Source organism: Anolis carolinensis, chromosome 4 (assembly GCF_035594765.1).
Source record: "Anolis carolinensis isolate JA03-04 chromosome 4, rAnoCar3.1.pri, whole genome shotgun sequence".
Lineage (NCBI taxonomy): Eukaryota > Metazoa > Chordata > Lepidosauria > Squamata > Dactyloidae > Anolis > Anolis carolinensis.
In genome coordinates this window covers 216,312,880-216,331,702 of record NC_085844.1, presented here as the reverse complement: position 1 = coordinate 216,331,702, position 18,823 = coordinate 216,312,880, and the positions used below count along the sequence as shown (strand labels likewise).

General features: G+C 38.4%; 1 protein-coding gene across 1 annotated transcript in view; it reads left to right on the top strand.

Annotated features, from left to right (window-relative positions):
- necab3 (N-terminal EF-hand calcium binding protein 3) overlaps positions 1-18,355 on the top strand; it is a 103,985-nt gene extending 85,630 nt beyond the window's left edge. Inside the window, exons 6-13 of the mRNA XM_008109993.3 lie at positions 3,751-3,887; positions 5,352-5,473; positions 6,967-7,046; positions 7,348-7,401; positions 7,691-7,803; positions 9,802-9,882; positions 12,345-12,436; positions 15,314-18,355. Coding sequence (XP_008108200.2) covers positions 3,751-3,887; positions 5,352-5,473; positions 6,967-7,046; positions 7,348-7,401; positions 7,691-7,803; positions 9,802-9,882; positions 12,345-12,436; positions 15,314-15,342 — 708 coding nt within the window. The 3' untranslated portion in view covers positions 15,343-18,355. The remainder of the gene's footprint in view (positions 1-3,750; positions 3,888-5,351; positions 5,474-6,966; positions 7,047-7,347; positions 7,402-7,690; positions 7,804-9,801; positions 9,883-12,344; positions 12,437-15,313) is intronic.
- The last annotated feature ends 468 nt before the right edge of the window (positions 18,356-18,823 follow it).

Sequence of the window (18,823 nt, the reverse complement as noted above, 5' to 3'; positions counted from 1 at the left end):
GAACAAAATCTGGCTACCAGTATTAAAAAAACTCAAAAATCAGAACAGTAAATAAGAAGCATCACTCTGAGACATGGGAACTAGGGGCAGTTAACAAAGAATGTCCCTAGGCAGAAAGTAGCTAGTAGATGTAGCCATTCAATGCAAATTAGGGTGATTAACTGGAACATTTACGCTGGCCTCCAACTGACAAGAGTTCTTCCTTCACCCTGGACTTCCCACAGATATATATAAACATTCCTTGCTTAGTTTCTTCATACCTCACAACCTCTGAGGATGCCTGCCATAGATGTGGGCGAAACGTCAGGAGCGAATACTTCTAGAACATGGCCATACAGCCCGGAAAACATACAACAACCCTTAAAGAATAGTCTTTTGAGATGAACTTTGATGCTAGATTAGTGAATTCACAGTTATGTAATCAGGTCAAGCCTAATAGATTTTTGCTCACATTAGTTTGTTAAATGGATAAAGATGAAGTAGCCATTCAGTATAGATCATTACTGTCACTGACTCATTACACAGAAAAGCAAAGGAGAGAGTATGTAGTATTTCATTATTACCTGAGCCCTAATTGCATGACTCATGAACACTCTGCCTTTCTTCCATTATGTGCAAAAGGACAGGTTCTTTGCTTGAAGCATAACTCAGTGGATAAAAGACTTTTGATCTACTCATTTCTTTCCCAAATAAAACCTGGTGGTATTGGGGGTTTTTTTATATAAAAAAGAATCTGGAATGGAATTGCTGGCAAAGATAAAAAAATAAAATAATTGATAAATTAATAATATTTCTTTTATAAAATATATGTACGTATGTGTCAGGCAGAGCCAGTTTGATGTAGTGGTGTGAGCATTAGATTGTGACTCTGGAGACTGGGGTTCAAATCTCTGCTCAGCTATGGAAACATACTGGGTTACCTTGGGCAAGTCACACTTTCTCAGCCTCAGAGGAACACAAATGCAACTCACCTCTGAACAAATCTTGGCAGGAAAATCCTGTAATAGGTTCTTCTGAAGTCAGAAGTGAGTCAGAAGTGAGTAGAAAGCACACAACAACATTAACAGCAAATTATGTGGCCACTTTACAGGCCAAAGTGAGTCAAATAATCCCCATATAATAACCTTTCCAATGAGAGGGTCTAGGCTCCTCAACTGTTTTTGTGTGCTTTCTGTCTATGTAATTGTGAAGCCAACAGGAAACTGAAGGTTACCTGGGAAGGCCAAGAGCTTGAACACGGTTCCCACCCTAAATATCTCGGTATCCCCTTAGATTGGACGCTAAAATTTAGGAAACAGTGTGCGAACACCAAGCACAAAGTAACTGCATGCAATAACATCCTGCTGAAGTGTACCAAGAGTGCATGGAGTGCAAAACCAAAACTAATAAGAACATCAGCCCTGGCCTTGTCTTTCTCTAATGCTGAGTACGCCTGCCCCGTCTGGCATAAATCTGCCCACGTAAAGCAGATGAATATAGCACTGAATGGGACATGTAGAATAATCACAGGATGTCTTAAACCTATACATGTTGATAGATTCTATAAGCTAGCTACCACCCCCCCCCCCCACCCCCCGATGTGCGCCGGGAAGTTGCTGCCAATTGCGAGGGAAATAAGATTGAACACTGTGAAAGCCACCCACTGTATGGCTATCAGCCTCCTCCCAATAGACTTAAATCAAGGAAAAGTTCCATGAAAACCACTACTCCTCCAGCAATAGCAATAATATACCTATGGGCAGCAAAATCAGGCAATCCCAACTGGATGGCCCCCCATGAGAGTCTTCCTCCAGGGGCAACTTGGAAGTCCCTGAACAGACTCAGAAATGGAGATCAAAAGACAACCTGGCAAAATGGCACTACCTAGAAGAATCCTCCACCTTGTGTGACTGTGGAGCAGAACAAACAAACATCTGTATGCTTGCCTACAATACCCTGCCTTGTGGGCAAGGATACAAATGTTTGTTCCGTTTAAAGCTACAGATAATGCAGTTGCTGGTTCCCGTTTTTGGTCTAAAACTAACTTGTGATCCCTTTATTTTATCAGTTTTAAACATATATATTTATGTAATGCTTTTGACACAAAATAAAAAAACTGGTTTTGTATAAAATGCTTGCTGAAGTATTATTTGATTTGTAATTATAATTTTGACAGTATTTATAATTACTTATTTGTTTTGCTTTTTGTTTAGTCTATATTTGAACTGTATGTACAACAATTTGGGGAGGGAGGTTTTTGCCTTAAACTTGGAACAGGTTTCACTATTTGGAAAGAAAAAAGAAAGCCTTTAAGTCTAGTATTTACTATTTACACACATACAAAACGCACATTTTTAAGTGTAGACTTCCTAGGTACAATTCCTGAAAATGACAAGAAGCAAATGCTGTAACCTTGGTGGAGCTGAGTTCATAATTTTCAAAAAGACTGTTATTGCAGGAGCAGTTATGAAATAGACATAGAAGGGAAAGGTTTGATTTTATGTAGTGTATTTAAAAACCCAAACAACCAGGGCATTAAAAAGTGTGGGTTTTCTAAGGGGGGTGGAGGTTCCCGAGGATAGATTACACATGTTGTGTCTAGAATAGTCCCATTTTTCTAATATGGAATTGTGAACTGGACACAAGCAGAGCTGGATGATCTGGACAGAAAAACAAGAAAAACAAGCTAGCAATATATGAGGATTTAAAGATCGAATTGCAAAGACTCTGGCACAAGCCAGTCAAGGTGGTTCCAGTGATGATTGGCACAGTGGGTGAAGTGCCTAAAGACCTTGGCCTGCACTTGAACACAATCGGCGCTGACAAAATTACCATCTGCCAGCTGCAAAAGGCCACCTTACTGGGATCTGCACTTATTCGCTGATACATCACACAGTCCTAGACACTTGGGAAGTGTCTGACATGTGATCCAATACAACAGTCAGCAGAGTGTCTGCTGTGGACTCATCTTGTTGTGTTTCAAATGATGATGATAATAATAATAATAATAATAAGAAGAAGAAGAAGAAGAAGAAGAAGAAGTTTTTAGATAAACTGACTACTATTTTTTTTAAAAAAAATGCACTTATGTTTGCACTATTTTAAAAATAATTTAAAAGGTTTTAAGTTACTTTAATGCTAGAAATTTGGGGACAAAGAGAAATCTCATTGGATTTTTATTTTGGGTGCAATGGCCTTATTTAATACCACCAAAACCACCTCCAGTAGCTACATCTTGGGGAGGAAAGGGTCTACATTCCTCTTAACCACTAACTCCTTATGCATCTGGTCTGGTGGTGGGAATCTAAATTTTGAGTATTTCCTTTTTCCAATTTTCTCTGGGTCAGGGAGATGGAACTGTAAATCAAGCCTCTCGGGAACCTAATATTTTTTCTGTGATGTCAGGCAAAACATTTCATTTTTTGACTGCCACACTCCAGAGACTTTGCAAAACGCTATAGTGAGTTTGCCTGATAAACAAAGCAGTGGAGACTTTCTGTTGCTCAGTCATGAGAAGAAGCCTGGTGTTTAATGCTTATTTCTGTGCATAGTTTCTCATCTTTACTAATGATATTGACAGTTCCATTTATATTTTATTTGGTATCTGAGAATCCTTGGATTAAAAAAAATCTCACTGCAGCTCTGCAAGTTTTGGTTTTATCTCTGAAGTATTGCTGGGTTGATCTGGGATTCAGGAAAATTCTTAATTTGGATATTGAACCATAGAAGTCTGCTAGTATTCAGCTGTCCATTGTGTCCTTATCCCTCCAGGTGTATGAGAGCTCTTCCAAGATGGAACAGTTTGTGACTCGCTTCCTATTGCGGGAGACGATGAACCAGTTACAATCCTTGCAGGTTTCGTTGGAGTGGGCTTCAGACACCATTGAAGAACAAGCTGGCAGAGAAAGGTACAAAAGCTGTCTGATGGACTGTATCTCTCCATGAGTCTGCTTGATTCTGGATCAAATGCTGTGCAGATATTCTTTTACATACATATTATACATATATAAGGACCGTGGGGGAAATCACGGGGAAGTGTCACGCTGCATTCCCTATAGTTGGACATCATTGGGGGTTGTGGTATCACTTCCCACAATGTTTTTCTGCTGTCCCCCATTTCCTCTTCACCTCTTCTGGCTTTCTCTGGGCTCCGTTTCTCTCCAGTATCGGCACCCTGCTGGCATGGATTCCCGCCAGAAGTAGTCCTCCATTATGAATGCCGGGGGACTCTGTGCCAGCAGAGGAGAGAAGCAGAGAGAAGAAGCCTTCATCAGATGAAGTGGTAAGCATAATAAATGTTGTCAGGAGGAATTATCTACTGACATTCAAAGTTCCTACTTTTTGGTTGTTAGAGCGAATCCTACCAAAGAACCACCAGGTGCCATTATCCATTACTTTTTAATACATGAATTATCTCGAATGAACACCCTCATGTTTAAGTCACAATGATGTTTAGCATGAGTCAAGGGAAATCATAGTGTCCCTCTATTCTGCTTTGGCCAATTCTGTGTCCAATTCTGGACACCACAGTTTAAAAGACATATTGACAAGCTGGAAGGTGTCAAATGATCAAAGGTCTGGAGATCATGCCCTGTGAGGAGCGTTTTAAAGAGCTAGGTATGTTTAACCTGCAGAAGTGAAGGTTGAGAGAAGACATTAGCCATATATAAATATGTGAAAACATGCCATAAGGAAGAGGGAGCAGGCTTGTTTTCTGTTTCCCTGGAAACTGGGACTTGGAACCATGGGTTCAAATTACAGAAAAGGAGATTCCACCTGAACATTAGGAAGAACTTCCTGACCGTAAAGACTGTTCAGCAGTGGAAGTCTCTGCCTCAGAGCATAGTGGGAGCATCTTCCTTGGAGGCTTTTAAACTGAGGTTGGATGGCCATCTGTCAGGGATACTTTGTGCTTTTCCTGCATGGCAGGAGGTTTGACTAAATGGCCCATGTGGTCTCTTCCAGCTCTATGAATCTATGTTTCTATTTTTATTGTCTTCCTCTACTGAAAGATTAGTGATCTTGCTTCCATAAGGTTACATAAGGTCAGTAGGCTGTTATGGGAAACACTTATTTTCCACTTTTAACCTGTTTTTCTTCTCACCATGGAATTTTCTCAAAGATACATGTCTCAGCTACCAGTCTTTCAAATTAAACCAGTGTATACTTTCCAAATGGTCAGTCACAATACAAAACATGCTAACTGCATGATACAAAAAGAAGGAAAACCATATGCTATTCCACAGAAGCATATTTCAACACTTCAGGAAGCACCTCTTCTGAAAATATGACAAATTTATATTTTATTTTGATCCATTGACACACCAAGAATGGTCTCTAAGAGTGTATTGTGATAATTCTGTGCTTTTTAGGAATAACGTAAAGAAATCACAAACTCTTGTTGGCCCACGTGCTATAAAAAGATGTGGCCGTAGAGTTCAGAAGAACATCTGCTTGTCTCCTACAGATCCTTACTCAGGGATGCTGACCACAGGTATGAACAACTGCTGTGTTAGTATTTGTTCTAATATGTGTCAGGACCAGATTTCTGATGTTATGAAAAACAAAACACCATAAATCCTCCCTAGACAGTTCAAGGCCAGAAGGAGGTACCGATGGGGAGGCAGAGATGACACCTGGATCTCTAAAAATATTTCTCTTGGGAAAAGTCTGATAACAGTTCTGGGGGGGAGGACTGAGCTGAAAAAAGTAGCATGAACTGACTTGCCATGGACCCGAGGGAGGGGGTAGTAGGAGTGGGTAGAAAAACTGGGACTTTCTTGCACAAACTTTATTAGCAACATAAGTAATAAATCTTTTTCTAAGACTTTCTCTTGTGAATGGACTGCATTACCAGAGAGGTTCTGCAATTACCTACAGTATAAGTGGATTCTGTTAGAGCAGTATGTGTAAATTGGATAGAGGGATGTATTGTCAAGAAATTTCGTCCATATTCTTTCATTGCAAATAGCAATACATTTCTTCACATAGCCATGATTGCTGATTACTCAATCACTCAGAAATTGATAACTCATTATCAACATATGAGGAAAAGCTTTGCCTTGCACAGTGATGTGGAAGTTCTGTATCTTAGTTCAATCTATGAAGGTCCGTGCATAAAATTCTCTATTTAGAAATTCTATATTTCAGTTTAACTTATGAAGGTTCATGCATAAAAGCCACCATTTGCTACTGAGGTTAGCAAGTTATTAGTATGCCTATCCCAACAAGTTCAATGTCTTCATTAGAAGACATTGTCTTTCTTTTTCAAAACATACTGCAAGTCAGAGGCTATTATAAGGAGACAGAGAGTTCCCTCCTACTTGTGTCTTCCCAGTCATGTCAAGGAAAAGAAATGTATACACTGAGATAATTATTTTTAGTTTTCCCCTGCTCTTTATTTCTGTGTATTGGCACTTCTGTGTCAGACATGGAGAAATGCTGGATTTGATTATGTCATTCCATGCCTAGGAGATGGATGGTGTAGATAGTGGTCTGTGGCAATCACTTGTCTCCTCTTATGTGTTTCATCTCTCAGACAGAATCATAACAGCATTCTTATAAAAAGCTTGAAGCAGTATTTTCTGTAAGGCTCAGCCACTTTAGTTTTCATTGCAGGAATGACATAAGGAAGGATGCCCACGAATGATAATACAATATTAGAAGTGGTCATGGCTCATTTCCAGATATGTCTCCTGTCTATCTTGAAGCACAGAGTAAATTATTTATGAAATATTTGAACATGCAAGAAAAGACATTATGTGAGACAGAGAGAATGGAACATTGCCTTGCTTGGGGATAGGGAGATTGGGTGAAAGGAAAGGTGGAAGAATTACAAAGCAACTAAATCTCCCTGATTTGTTATAAAATGAAAGAGTGAAGGTTTGCTGTTCTGTCTGTCTCACTTTTTATTCAGCCAAAACCCTTCTGTTCCAAGTGTTTTCATCATTTAATTTCATCTCAGACCTTTCTCTGCATTGCATCTAGGTGTTTGTGTGAACACCAACAGCCACTGGACTACTCAGGTTGATCAGCTACAGCAGCTTATTGACAAACTGGAATGTAAGGTAGGCCAGCAGGTTAAAATAGCAATACATAGAATGAAGATTAATCTTAATGTAGTCCTCTAAGATACCACGGCAGGCTTTACTTCCACAAAAAATGGTATACCAAATCTATTCAGCATCTTGTGATAAAGTGTCATGCAGAGTGTCTACTCCAACATACATCTATGACATTCTAGTATTAATTTATAGTGATTCTGTGAAAATCAAATGTAAAAGATGATTCTGGGGTCCATTATATACATTTTTCCATTTGTGCTAATTTATCACCTTTTGCAATAATTCTGCATTTCTGTCCGTTTAGAGTCCAAGGTTGGAACCCCTGAAAGATAATGTGGTCTGCAAAGGAAGAGATTCTGTAAGTTATCATTCCTGTTGTAATTGCTTGATGTCATTATTATTAATTGGTTGCCCAAGTTCCTATGTGTAAAAATGAGAACACCCAAAAACATAAATGTTTTGGTGGTATGTAGCAAAATTCCTGTGCTGAGTCATTAAGCAGTTCTCCCTAAACTTTCATCCTCATAATTAATGAGTTTGCTTCTGGAATCAAAGATGAAGGTCTTCCTTCCAAGATAACCTTGAACATTGCATGTTATAATTGGAGCTCCCCACCCACTCCTTGGCATATCTTTCTCTTCTTGCAGCACATCTTGGTGGCACAGAGACAAATTTCAGTGGCAGAAAGTGGATTAGAGGCATTCTGCCAGGCGTTCCAATCCTACACAGAAATCACATCTGGACAGAGCAGCTGCCTACAGTAAGTCTTCCAGCATTTGACTTTTATAGGTTGCTAGGATAAGAAACATCTTTAGAAACAGTAATTGTGGCTTCAGCTGAACCCTCTGTCTTCAGAGAATGAACTTGACTCACTCTGCCAACTGCCAGGGAGGTATTATTTATAGAACCTTGAGTATATACAGGGCTGTTTCATACTGATAAACATCTATGAACTACGCAAGTTGTCCACCTAACAGCCCCATAAACAAGACAAGACGAAGCCTACTTGATAAAGAGAAATATTATTACTTATATTTCTGTACAGATAACCAAATATACAGAAAGATAGAAAAAGGTGTGCATTGACATGATGATCAGCTACCACACATACGCACCTCTGAATTTACGAATAAACATTTCTAAAAGGAAATGTGTTAAGGATAGCCTAAATTTTAGGTGCCAACTTTTGGAAGAAAATAAATCTCTTTTTTCTGCAACAATAATGGAAAAACTAGATCCAACAAAGTGTGTTTATGTATTAATATGTATATTACAAACACTTTGGAATGGACTAACCAGTAAATTATCCTTGTTGGCACACCTTCATTGTTTACTGGAACACATTTATGGCTGGTGAGCATGCAAATCAAGATGCAGTGGCTGTTAATTAAGACTCACATTATAAAAATTATGTGGTTCTAAAATTGTTTAAATTGCTTGGTGTTATAACAGAATCAGCATGGCTGCTGGAAAATCCCAAAAGTTTTAGGGGGCAATGTATTCTTCAACATGTAATTGGCACAAAAACCAGCAACCAAGCTGAATTCTCTCCACTACCACATTATTCCCCATAACATTTGGTCACTATTTGCTGTGTGTTGATATGATATACTGCCCTACGAAATCATTGGTTGGAGAACAATATGAACGGATAGCTAAACAATAGCAGAAAAATGAGAAATGTGAAGCCTACAATACATTGCTGTATTATAACTCTCATCATCCCTCACCATTGGTTATTCTGGCTAGGTTGAAGAGAATGGATACCAGCAACACCTGAAAGACCATGTATTCCTAATATGACCAGACTGACTGGGAAAAGTTGGCAGAAGGATCTCTTTCACAATTCACAATGATAAAACTTTAATACCACTTAATTTACCATGGTTACATACTGTAAAAATGTATAATTTGTAGTTGGTGAAACATTACAAAACCAGAAGTCCTAGGATTCAGTAGGATGGAAAGCAACAGTTAGTGGTATCAAGGTTTTATAATTAAGCAATGTGAAAGGGACCAAGAGTGCCTTTTCAGATTTCATGTCAAGCATGACCTTTCATTTGTCCCTTAAATGATTATATGAATGACCCCTCCAAAGAGAGGTATGATATTAATATTTATTCCTTTGAATGAAAATACCTGATATGTCTAGCAATTTCTTTAAAGTCAAGAAAGTGTAGACATTCAAAGCAGCAGATAAAAGCTTGGGTGTTTGTTATTCTATCCGACAAAGCTGAAGTAATTAATTTGGTCGCTATCAAAAGTCAGAAAAGCTCTTTTAAAAGTACTGAGTGTTCTTTAACACTGGCATGGGCACATTATCTTTTCTATGAAAGCAATACTAAGAATCCATCCATGAGTCACTAATGGTAAGTAATTATGATACCAGAGTGAAATTAACTGTCAATACTAAAATTCCACTTTATATCAACTACACACTGCCTGGAAAACTGGTGTGATAGAGTGGTTTGAGTACTGGACTATGATTCTGGAGACCACAGTTCAAATCCCCATGGAAATGCATTTGTTGACCTTCTCTCAAAGGAAGGCAATGGAAAACCCCCTCTGCAGTTAATCATGCAAAGAAAAACCCATAATAGATTCTCCTTAGAGTCAACTAAGTCCAAAATTCCTTGAAAGATCACAAAAACCAGACTGAGATTATCAGAGATGCAAAGGCATACAACCCCAACAGCAACACACTGCCTGATACACATTGACAACTATTTTCTTCAAATTCTGTATGCTTTTCCTATAGCGTATCCGCCCACAAAATGATGTTGAGTGACACATGCTTCATCCTCTATGAGTTCTGGCAAGATGTGGCTTCATGGAAAAGGTGGGTGGCTCCTTACGGTATTCTTCTGGAGGTGGGGAAAATAATTCAAAGCTGGCTGAGTTTTGGTGAACATATACATCCGAAACTGCATTAGACCAAGCTGCATCCTCAGAATGTTAATGGCTTTAACAATCTTGATCTCACTCTTATGCTGTGTATTAACATATGCCTTGGTTTTTATCTGTGAAATTGATAGCGCAACATAATGTTGGAGATACGTAAGGTTGCATGAAGTCATTCCCATGCATACTGATTTGGGAAGCAGCTATGCTGAACAGATGGAAGGGGCTTCCGAATAAATATTGTGCTTGTAAGAGTCTTCCTCTTTAAGGATGTTTCTGTTATATGGGTGGTAAATTTAATATGCCTTTCCTTGGCAAGTATCCCTAAGTATACAAAATTTATAATAATCTGGTTGCTAATGTTGACCTTTACCATCTTAAAAACAGTCCTGGAGTCCTAGCTTTTACCCTTGCTTGGTCCTCTCTTATTTGATTCCTTTATGATAGTAACAAATTCAGATGCATGGAAAGTCATGTCTAGTTTAGTTTTGAGGTTTGATACAAATCTTCCTCAGAACCTGAAATCTGTGACTGGAGCCCTCAAATCTCTAGAGTAGTGGTTCTCAACCTGAGGTCCCCAGATGTTTTTGGCCTAAAACTCCCAGAAATCCCAGCCAGTTTACCAGCTGTTAGGATTTCTGGGAGTTATAGGCCAAAACACCTGGGGACCCCAGGTTGAGAACCACTGCTCTAGAGGTTCCTCACTCATACCCTCAGGACTGAGGGATTTTTAAAAAGAATAGGTCTGAGTTCATGCAACAGAAATAGGAGGAAATAACCATTCTGCTACAAATTGATAATGCTTAAGAAATACCAAAAAAGAATATCAGAATGTTTAACAAAGTTCTGACAAAGAATGAATTTGTTAAACATTAAAATGGGAAAGACAGTACGATGCGGTGGTTTAAGTGTTGGACTAGGGCTTGAACCTCTGCTCTGCCATGGAAACTCATAGAGTGACCTTGGGTGTATCAACTACGCTCTCCCAGCATCAGATCAAGGCAGCAAAAAACATTATCTGAATAAATGTTGCAAGAAAAATGTAGGTTAGAGTTGCCATAAGTCCAAATCAACTTGAAAACACAAAACAACAACAAAGAATGCACCTGCAATGAAGTGGACTAGAGTCCACAAAACACTATGTTAGAAATGTCTTTTTCTCAGTCTCAAATGTGCTACAGATTCCTTTCTATCTTTTAAGAAAGAATGGAGCAAGCTGTGATAAGGGACTAGCAAAGCATGGTCTCATTTATAATACATTTTTAAAGGCCTAGTGTTATGCCAATACATCCTTATCGTAAGAGTTTGTGGGAAAATAAAAGCAAATCTGTCGGGGGTGCTTTGAATGCGATTTCATGCTTCTTAGCAGGGGGTTGGACTGGATGGCCCATGTGGTCTCTTCCAACTCTACTATTCTATGATTCTATGATTCAAAGTGGTAGAAAGGTTTGCTGGACCATGGAAGACTTAGACCCTTCTACACTGCCATATAAAATCCAGCTTATCTGCTTTGAACTGGATTATATGGCAGTGTAGACTCATACAATCCAGTTCAAAGCAGATAATGTGGATTTTATAGGACAGTGTAGAAGGGGCCATAGAGGATAGGCAGAGTACTTCAGAATTTTCTGATGAGTTGAGACAGAGCTTTCCAAACTGTGCATCATGGCATGTTAATATGTCAGCTGCAGCGTGTAGGTGTGTCACGAGAATGTAATGAGAGACCTCTGAGTCTATGTGAAATAAGCAATAAATAATATATATTTAAAAATATGAGATACGTTGTGTCTACAATTTATGTAAGTGTCCATTCCTCTTATAAGGGGTTGGTTTGCCTCCGATTTGCTAGTAAAACCGAATTGCTGTGTCATGAAATGATGTATGCCTAAAAAGTGTGTCACTAACATGAAATACAGTAGAGTCTCACTTATTCAAGCTTCACTTATCCAAGGTTCTGTATTATCCAAGGCAGTCTGCCTTTTAGTAGTCATTGTTTTTGTAGTAAATGTTGCAATGTTTTGGTGCTAAATTCATAAATATAGTAATTACTACATAACATTACTGTGTATTGAACTGCTTTTTCTGTCAATTTCTTGTAAAACATTGTGTTTTTGGTGCTTAATTTGTAAAATCATAATGTAATTTTATGTTTAATAGGCTTTTTTCTTAATCACTCCTTATTATCCAAGATTTTCACTTATCCAATGTTCTGCTGGCCCATTTATCTTTGATAAGTGAGACTCTACTGTAGTTGGAAAACTCTGAGTTAAGGAATACCTGTTACTACTGAGCAAAGTCTAGGAAGTCAGCTATGTGCATGAGGTTTGATAGGATGGATTGTTTATTGTCCTTAGAAGGGTCCAAATGTATTCTGTTCCAATTCTCCTCCTTCCTTTACAGCCATGTGCAATCAGAATCTAGTATGAAGTTCCAACGTGCCATCATGGGCATACTGGACTCGCCAGAACTCTTGACCACTATGCTATTTCCAGGTAGGACAATGTTCAATACAGCTTCCTGGTTTTTCCACACATTTTTTATTTCAAAAGATTATTCTGAGAACACAGAACACTGTTTCAAGCACATTCCATCTTCATCTTGGACCTGCATATGCACTCAAGGTCTAATACAGTGTGCAATACTTTTGGACTTTTAGTACCTTCCCCTAATCATCATGTACCATTTTGTATGATGAAGAGTTCTGGAGAATGGTTGTGCCACTTTTGGAACATTTAAGTGGCCCTAATAATGTATTTGCCTAGCTCTAATTTAACTGGGAATTTCAAAACTAATTTCCATATTGTATGACATACCAGATATCACTGAACTGCGACTTATCAGCACTAGCATAGCCTAGGATGCTTGGAGTTAGAATCCAATAGCATCTGGAAGGCCAGAAGTTCCCCAACCATACACTTGAGACTATTATACATTTATTTGCTTATGAGTACAGTTGTTTGCTTATGAGAGAGAGAGGGGGGGGGGAGAGAGAGAGGGAGAAGAGGGGGGAGAGAGATCTAAACAGGCACATAAAGATATGTATTTATTATTGGTGCTATAATCACTAGCAGGAAATAAGATATGTATAAACCGCAAAGACAAGCAGAAGACATGATACACAGCCTTACTGAAATATATGAGATTTAGATTAAGAGATTATAATACATTAGCAGTGCATAAGTACTACAACAAACAAACTAACCTAAGCAAGTATTTATTTTATTTCATGTCAAAATCATTGCGTAAATAAGTATAAAACTGATAAAAATAGAGGGAACACAAGTGGTTAAATCGTTTTTGACCAAAAACGGGCAACAGCAACCGCATTGTCTGTAACTTTAAACAATTCTTCCTTTGTTCAAGCAGGTATGAGAGGTTGCCAAGGTGACTTGTGAATGCTACCTTGAGTTTTATTAGGATCACAGGATAACACAAGCTGTTAAAATGAAAATGACTAGTTTGTTACCAGGTGAGAGTATAGCGGAATCAGTAGCATCCAGATAACACCATGCGCAAAAGACTCAGACCAGGGAGAGGAATTAAAAAGAACAAAGGAAACTTTACTCTTGCTTGTTGAGATGAAATACAAAACAGTTCTGCAATCGTACAATTTCCATGTAGTTGTATAAGATCAATAACCTAATCAATCAGCATCAATATATACAGCATAGCATGTTCAAATTAGCTACTTGACCGTAGCTAGAGAGCCTTGTTGTCTTTTTCTGTGCTCTCCCTCCAAGCTCAAATTCCAACTGACATTCTCAGCCACCTGCCAGAAAAAAGATACATTGTTTTAGGCGTGGCTTTGCCTCTGCAAAAAGGCTGAGCTCTTTTGCAGAGTTCCCTTTGCAAACCAACTTTGCAAGGATTTCTTTTGCAAGGATTTCTTTACACACACACATAGCAATTTGGCGCAATATAGTTGGCATATCCAAAGGCTTAAATGCAATAAAGGTGCCAAATGCCATCTGAGCTTAGAAGCTAAGCAAATCAGCCTTTGTTAGAATGTGGATGGGTGACCATCCAATGAACACTAAATGATTGATTTCAGAGGTACTCAAACCACCTCTGAGCATTCCTTCTCTAAGGACATGTCTACAGTAACAATTTAATGCAGTTTCAAAATCATACTGAAGAAAGTGGTTTCATTATGCAGATGAAATAGAAAATCCTGGAACTACAGTAGAGTCTCACTTATCCAACATAAATGGGCCGGCAGAATGTTGGATAAGCGAATATGTTGGATAATAAGGAGGCATTAAGGAAAAGCCTATTAAACATCAAATTAGGTTATGATTTTACAAATGAAGCATGAAAACATCATGTTAGACAACAAATTTGGCAGAAAAAGTAGTTCAATACGCAGTAATGCTATGTAGTAATTACTGTATTTATGAATTTAGCACCAAAATATCATGATATATTGAAAACATTGACTACAAAATTGCGTTGGATAATCCAGAATGTTGGATAAGCGAGTGTTGGATAAGTGAGACTCTACTGTATTTTGATACCTGGATGGTGATTCCACAAACCACAGAGTACTGAGGCACATTAAGGGCTTTCTTTTTCACTCTTTTGTGGGAGTTTGTTGTCTGGCCACTACAGTGTGAACCTAGCTTTGAAATGCATTAAATGGTCCATGTTGATGAAGCCTAAGAAAACCCTATGAAATCCATAGGGCTTCCATAAATCAACAGGCAACTTGAAAGGGCATGCACACACAGATCCAAAGTAAATGAATCAGGGCAGTAAAACTTCTGTAATTGCTCATGATTTCTTTAATGCGCATTCTGAAAACCATTCTTAATTTCTGTAGGAAAAATATACATAGTTTTGAGTTTATGCTCAAGATGGTCCTGTTCAAATGTAGCATTGATTTACTTTCAAATTATGCCATGCACCATCTCCTCAGTTTCTTATTCTATGGTGATTTATTCAACCTCAGTTTCCTTGATGATATCTCACAGGAAATTATTGTTTAATATACAACACTACAGCTACAGTTATCAGGTAAAGACATATGTATGGGGTGTTGTGTGGTTTCCGGGCTGTATGTCAGTGCTGTAGTAGCATTTTTCCTGATGTTTCTCCTGCATCTGTGGCTGGCATCTCTGAAGATGCCAGCCACAGCTGCAGGCAAAATGTTAGAAGAAAGTGCTGTCAGAACATAGCCATACAGCCCAGAAACCACATGGCACCCCAATGATTCCACCCATGAAAGCCTTTGACAAGAGATATGTATGGTGATCAGACCCCATTTGATAAGGTCAAGGTTGTTATGATTTAGCTAGGTTCATGATTAAGAATAAATGGTAACCCAATTTATGTATCTTATCTTGGTAAACCTCTTGCATTTGTCTCCTCAGCATCCTGGTGGATCATGAACAATAACTGAGGTTCCCTCAAGAGAGCCAGCATGTGGATGGATCAAGCACTACCGTTCATAGAAAGCGTTCCTCCCTGAGTTGCTCTTCTTCATCCTATTCTCCTTCAATGTTGCTTTCTTCCTCTGTATTCATGTGGAATGCTTCCTTTTTTCTGCAACTGGGGGAATGGGAAAGCGCTTTTGAATGCATCCTGCCTGAACATCACCTGCATCCTTCCTCCATTTTGGCATAGAAGTTTTATAACAAAATAGCCTTGCTAGCATTTTGTCTAAAAGAACAAAATATCATTGAGGAATTATGACTAGTGATAGGATAGTCAATTGGCTGTCCAGTGTAACATGGCAGTGCAAAAGTGGAACATAATCTATATGTTTTCAAATGTTTTGACAGGGGAACCATGTCTATGTTTACTATAAAAATAACTTTCTTGTATCATAAGGGACTATAGCAGGATCACCTTAGATTCTGTTCCCATCCAAGTGAGTCATGTTAAAGCCAGTCATTGGTTTGTAACAAATAACTAGTATAGAAATGTGAAAAATATGATCCATGTAATATGAATTATTTGACTGCAATTCCCATAAGTCCTGGCTAGCACAAGCTGAAGACCAGGAAGCTCTAGAGGAAGTTGCCCATCCTTGGACTTGACTATTTCCTCTGTAACCTGACCAGTTTCCTAAGGCGTTGCTTATCAGACCTATTCTTCTAGATGCCATATCCAAAACAGAGAATTCATGTTCAAGTTTGTAAGTTTGCCTTCTTTGCGTTTTGAAGCTATGTCCAAATCCCTACTCAAATATGAGTTTTGACAGTGACTTTTAAAATTTGAAAAACCAAATATGGATCCTGGGACATTGCATAAAATCCAAGACATTGTAAAACTTCCTTTTCTTTTAAAAACAATTCATATGAAATAGAAATCAATTGATTTTTTGACCGTATCAGAAGAGACTTGAGAACATCCTGCAAATTGCTTCTGGTGTGAGAGAATTGGCCGTCTACAGAGACGTTGTCCAGGGACGTCCAGCTGTGTTACCATCCTGCTAGGAGGCTTCTCTCATGTCCCCGTAAACTAGAGCTGACAAACAGGAGCTCACTCCATCTTTTGGATTCGAACCAGCAACCTTCAAGTCAGCAACCTAACCTTTAGGTCAGCAGTCCAGCTGGCACAAGGGTTTAATAATAACTTTAATAACTTTATTTTTTTAACCCATTGCTCCACTGCAGCTCCAATGCTCAATTGAATGTGAGTATGTTTTTATTTCAGCATAGCTGAAAACATATAATGGAGATGATGCTGTGTTTTATTCCAGGAATAGTCAACCCCTCTTTTCTCAGAGGCCATTCACTTCTATAAATAAAAGCTTTAATGCTCAACTGTAGTTTTATGGAGAAACTAGAGCCTGGGGGCATTTTTGAACTAATGCTATCAGAATTTTCCAGCCAACATGGGCAACTACCATTTCAATTAGATTCTGAGAGCTGTTGTCCCCAAAAAGTAGCTTTTTTCCCAAGTTCTGACATAAACGAACTTGGTTAGGTCTCATAATGAAAGTGATATCACTTTTGATCTAGTAAGGGCTTCGCAACCATGAAGAACAAGTACTCGGGCCAAATGGGGCCACTGAACATTTTCATTTGTTTCTCCTAGTATTCCAGACTGCTGTTTGCATAAAGGAAGACTATAAGTCTCCCCCTTTCTCATGAAATAAAAATGAATTGATGGTGATGGGGAGCAAGGATGGACCAATTTTGGCATTTCAGTTTCACACCTTCCTCATTCCCCAATGGCAAAATTGTTTCAGCCCACCTTTGCGTCAGTTTGCAAATGCTAAAAAATCCCTGATGTCCACCTTAACATTCATAGATATGCATTTTCTGTGATTTCTCCCTTTTAAAAAAAACATTTTATATGCACATTTTCTGTTGAATGCGCTTTTTGCAAGCATTTTCCATCAGTATAATGAAGTTTTTGTGCACCCTTTTCCTTAATATACTCATTTTTTGCAGATTTTTTAAAAGTTGTAAACCAGATTGCAAATGGCTGAAACCTGCAGATTTCAATTTGCAAGAGTGTGTTGGTTCACATATAAATTCAGCAGGTTATGTTCATATAAAAATGCAGACCAGGCAAGTTACTGCTATGTTTTATTGATTTGTTTTATATTGTTGTGTTTTTATATTGTCTGTATCCACCTGGGCCTGGCGCCATGTAAGCCGCTCCAATTCCCTTTGGGAAGACAGAGGCGGGGTATAAAAATAAAGTTATTATTATTATTATTATTATTATTATTATTATTATTATTATTATTATTACCTCCCTAGTTGGGATTTTCATGGAAAATAAACTGTTGGGGAAAGAGGAAGTATTCCCTTCCCCAGAACATCTTTTCTCATAGTTGTTAGCAAAGGAAGAGGGGCTCTTAAGATTTCCTTATATTCAGCTTTAGTGTAAGCTTTGGTTGCACTTATTAGGGAAGAAAAGAGTACATTGAAAACCCTTCCGGGCATATGTATATCACATATGCCATTTAGGTTTGATCATAATCCCCTTTTCTGGGAATTGTGGGACTTTGAGGGGAGGATCCTGTGCCTCTTGCAAAATTCCCAGCGTCTTCATCAAACCGCCATTCCCAGGTTTCTTTGGGAGAGCCTGAACAGGCTGTTGTGCTGTTGTAATTCTCTGGCTGATCGTTGTCAACAGGCAGCCCAGCAGCACTTAATGGACCTTTCAAAAATGAATTCTAAACAAAACATCACTTTCTCAAAATCTGTGGTTCCAAGCTTTACCATTGGTATGTTCTTTCCCCATACAAATAAGGGGTGCTGTTTATTTTTAAAGCAAAGAAAAAGAGGAAACTTTTGATCCCAAAGCCGGAAAGTTGCTTATCCATTTTACAAAAGCCTGGTTATTTTTTTATTCCTCTTGTGTATATGCAAGGCTCTGTCTGTACTCAGTAACCAAACATAGCTGTATCTCCCATTTCTTCATCTCTTAATAAACACTTCCCCACTCCTGCATTAGCTTGTTTTTTAGTCTACCTTCTCATGAATTTCCTTCTAGGTCTTTGTATGAATAACTGAGGCTAGAGACATGGCAGTTTTCTTTGTAATGATCCTCTGACTTTGCCTCAAATAAATGCAGAGCCTTTGACTGCATGCACACATACTATATTTCTGGAGGTTTTAATACTTGAGAATGTGTTAGTATTCATTTGAACATTTAGGGCATGGATCTATAATCTTCTTTTCCCTATAGCTCTGCTGAGCTGGAGGGAAATGATCCTGCCAGGGAAAGGACGCTGTTATTAGCACTGGGATGGCAAGCCAGATTGTGGTTGTTGAAGCAGGGTGGAAAAGATCTCTTCAACACTACATGATGAAAAACCACTTTTATCAGTGACTAGAGATAAAAGTGATTTAAATTTCAAATGTCTTTAATGTATTAAGAAAATAATATATGACACTGACATGGCTTGGAATCAGAGA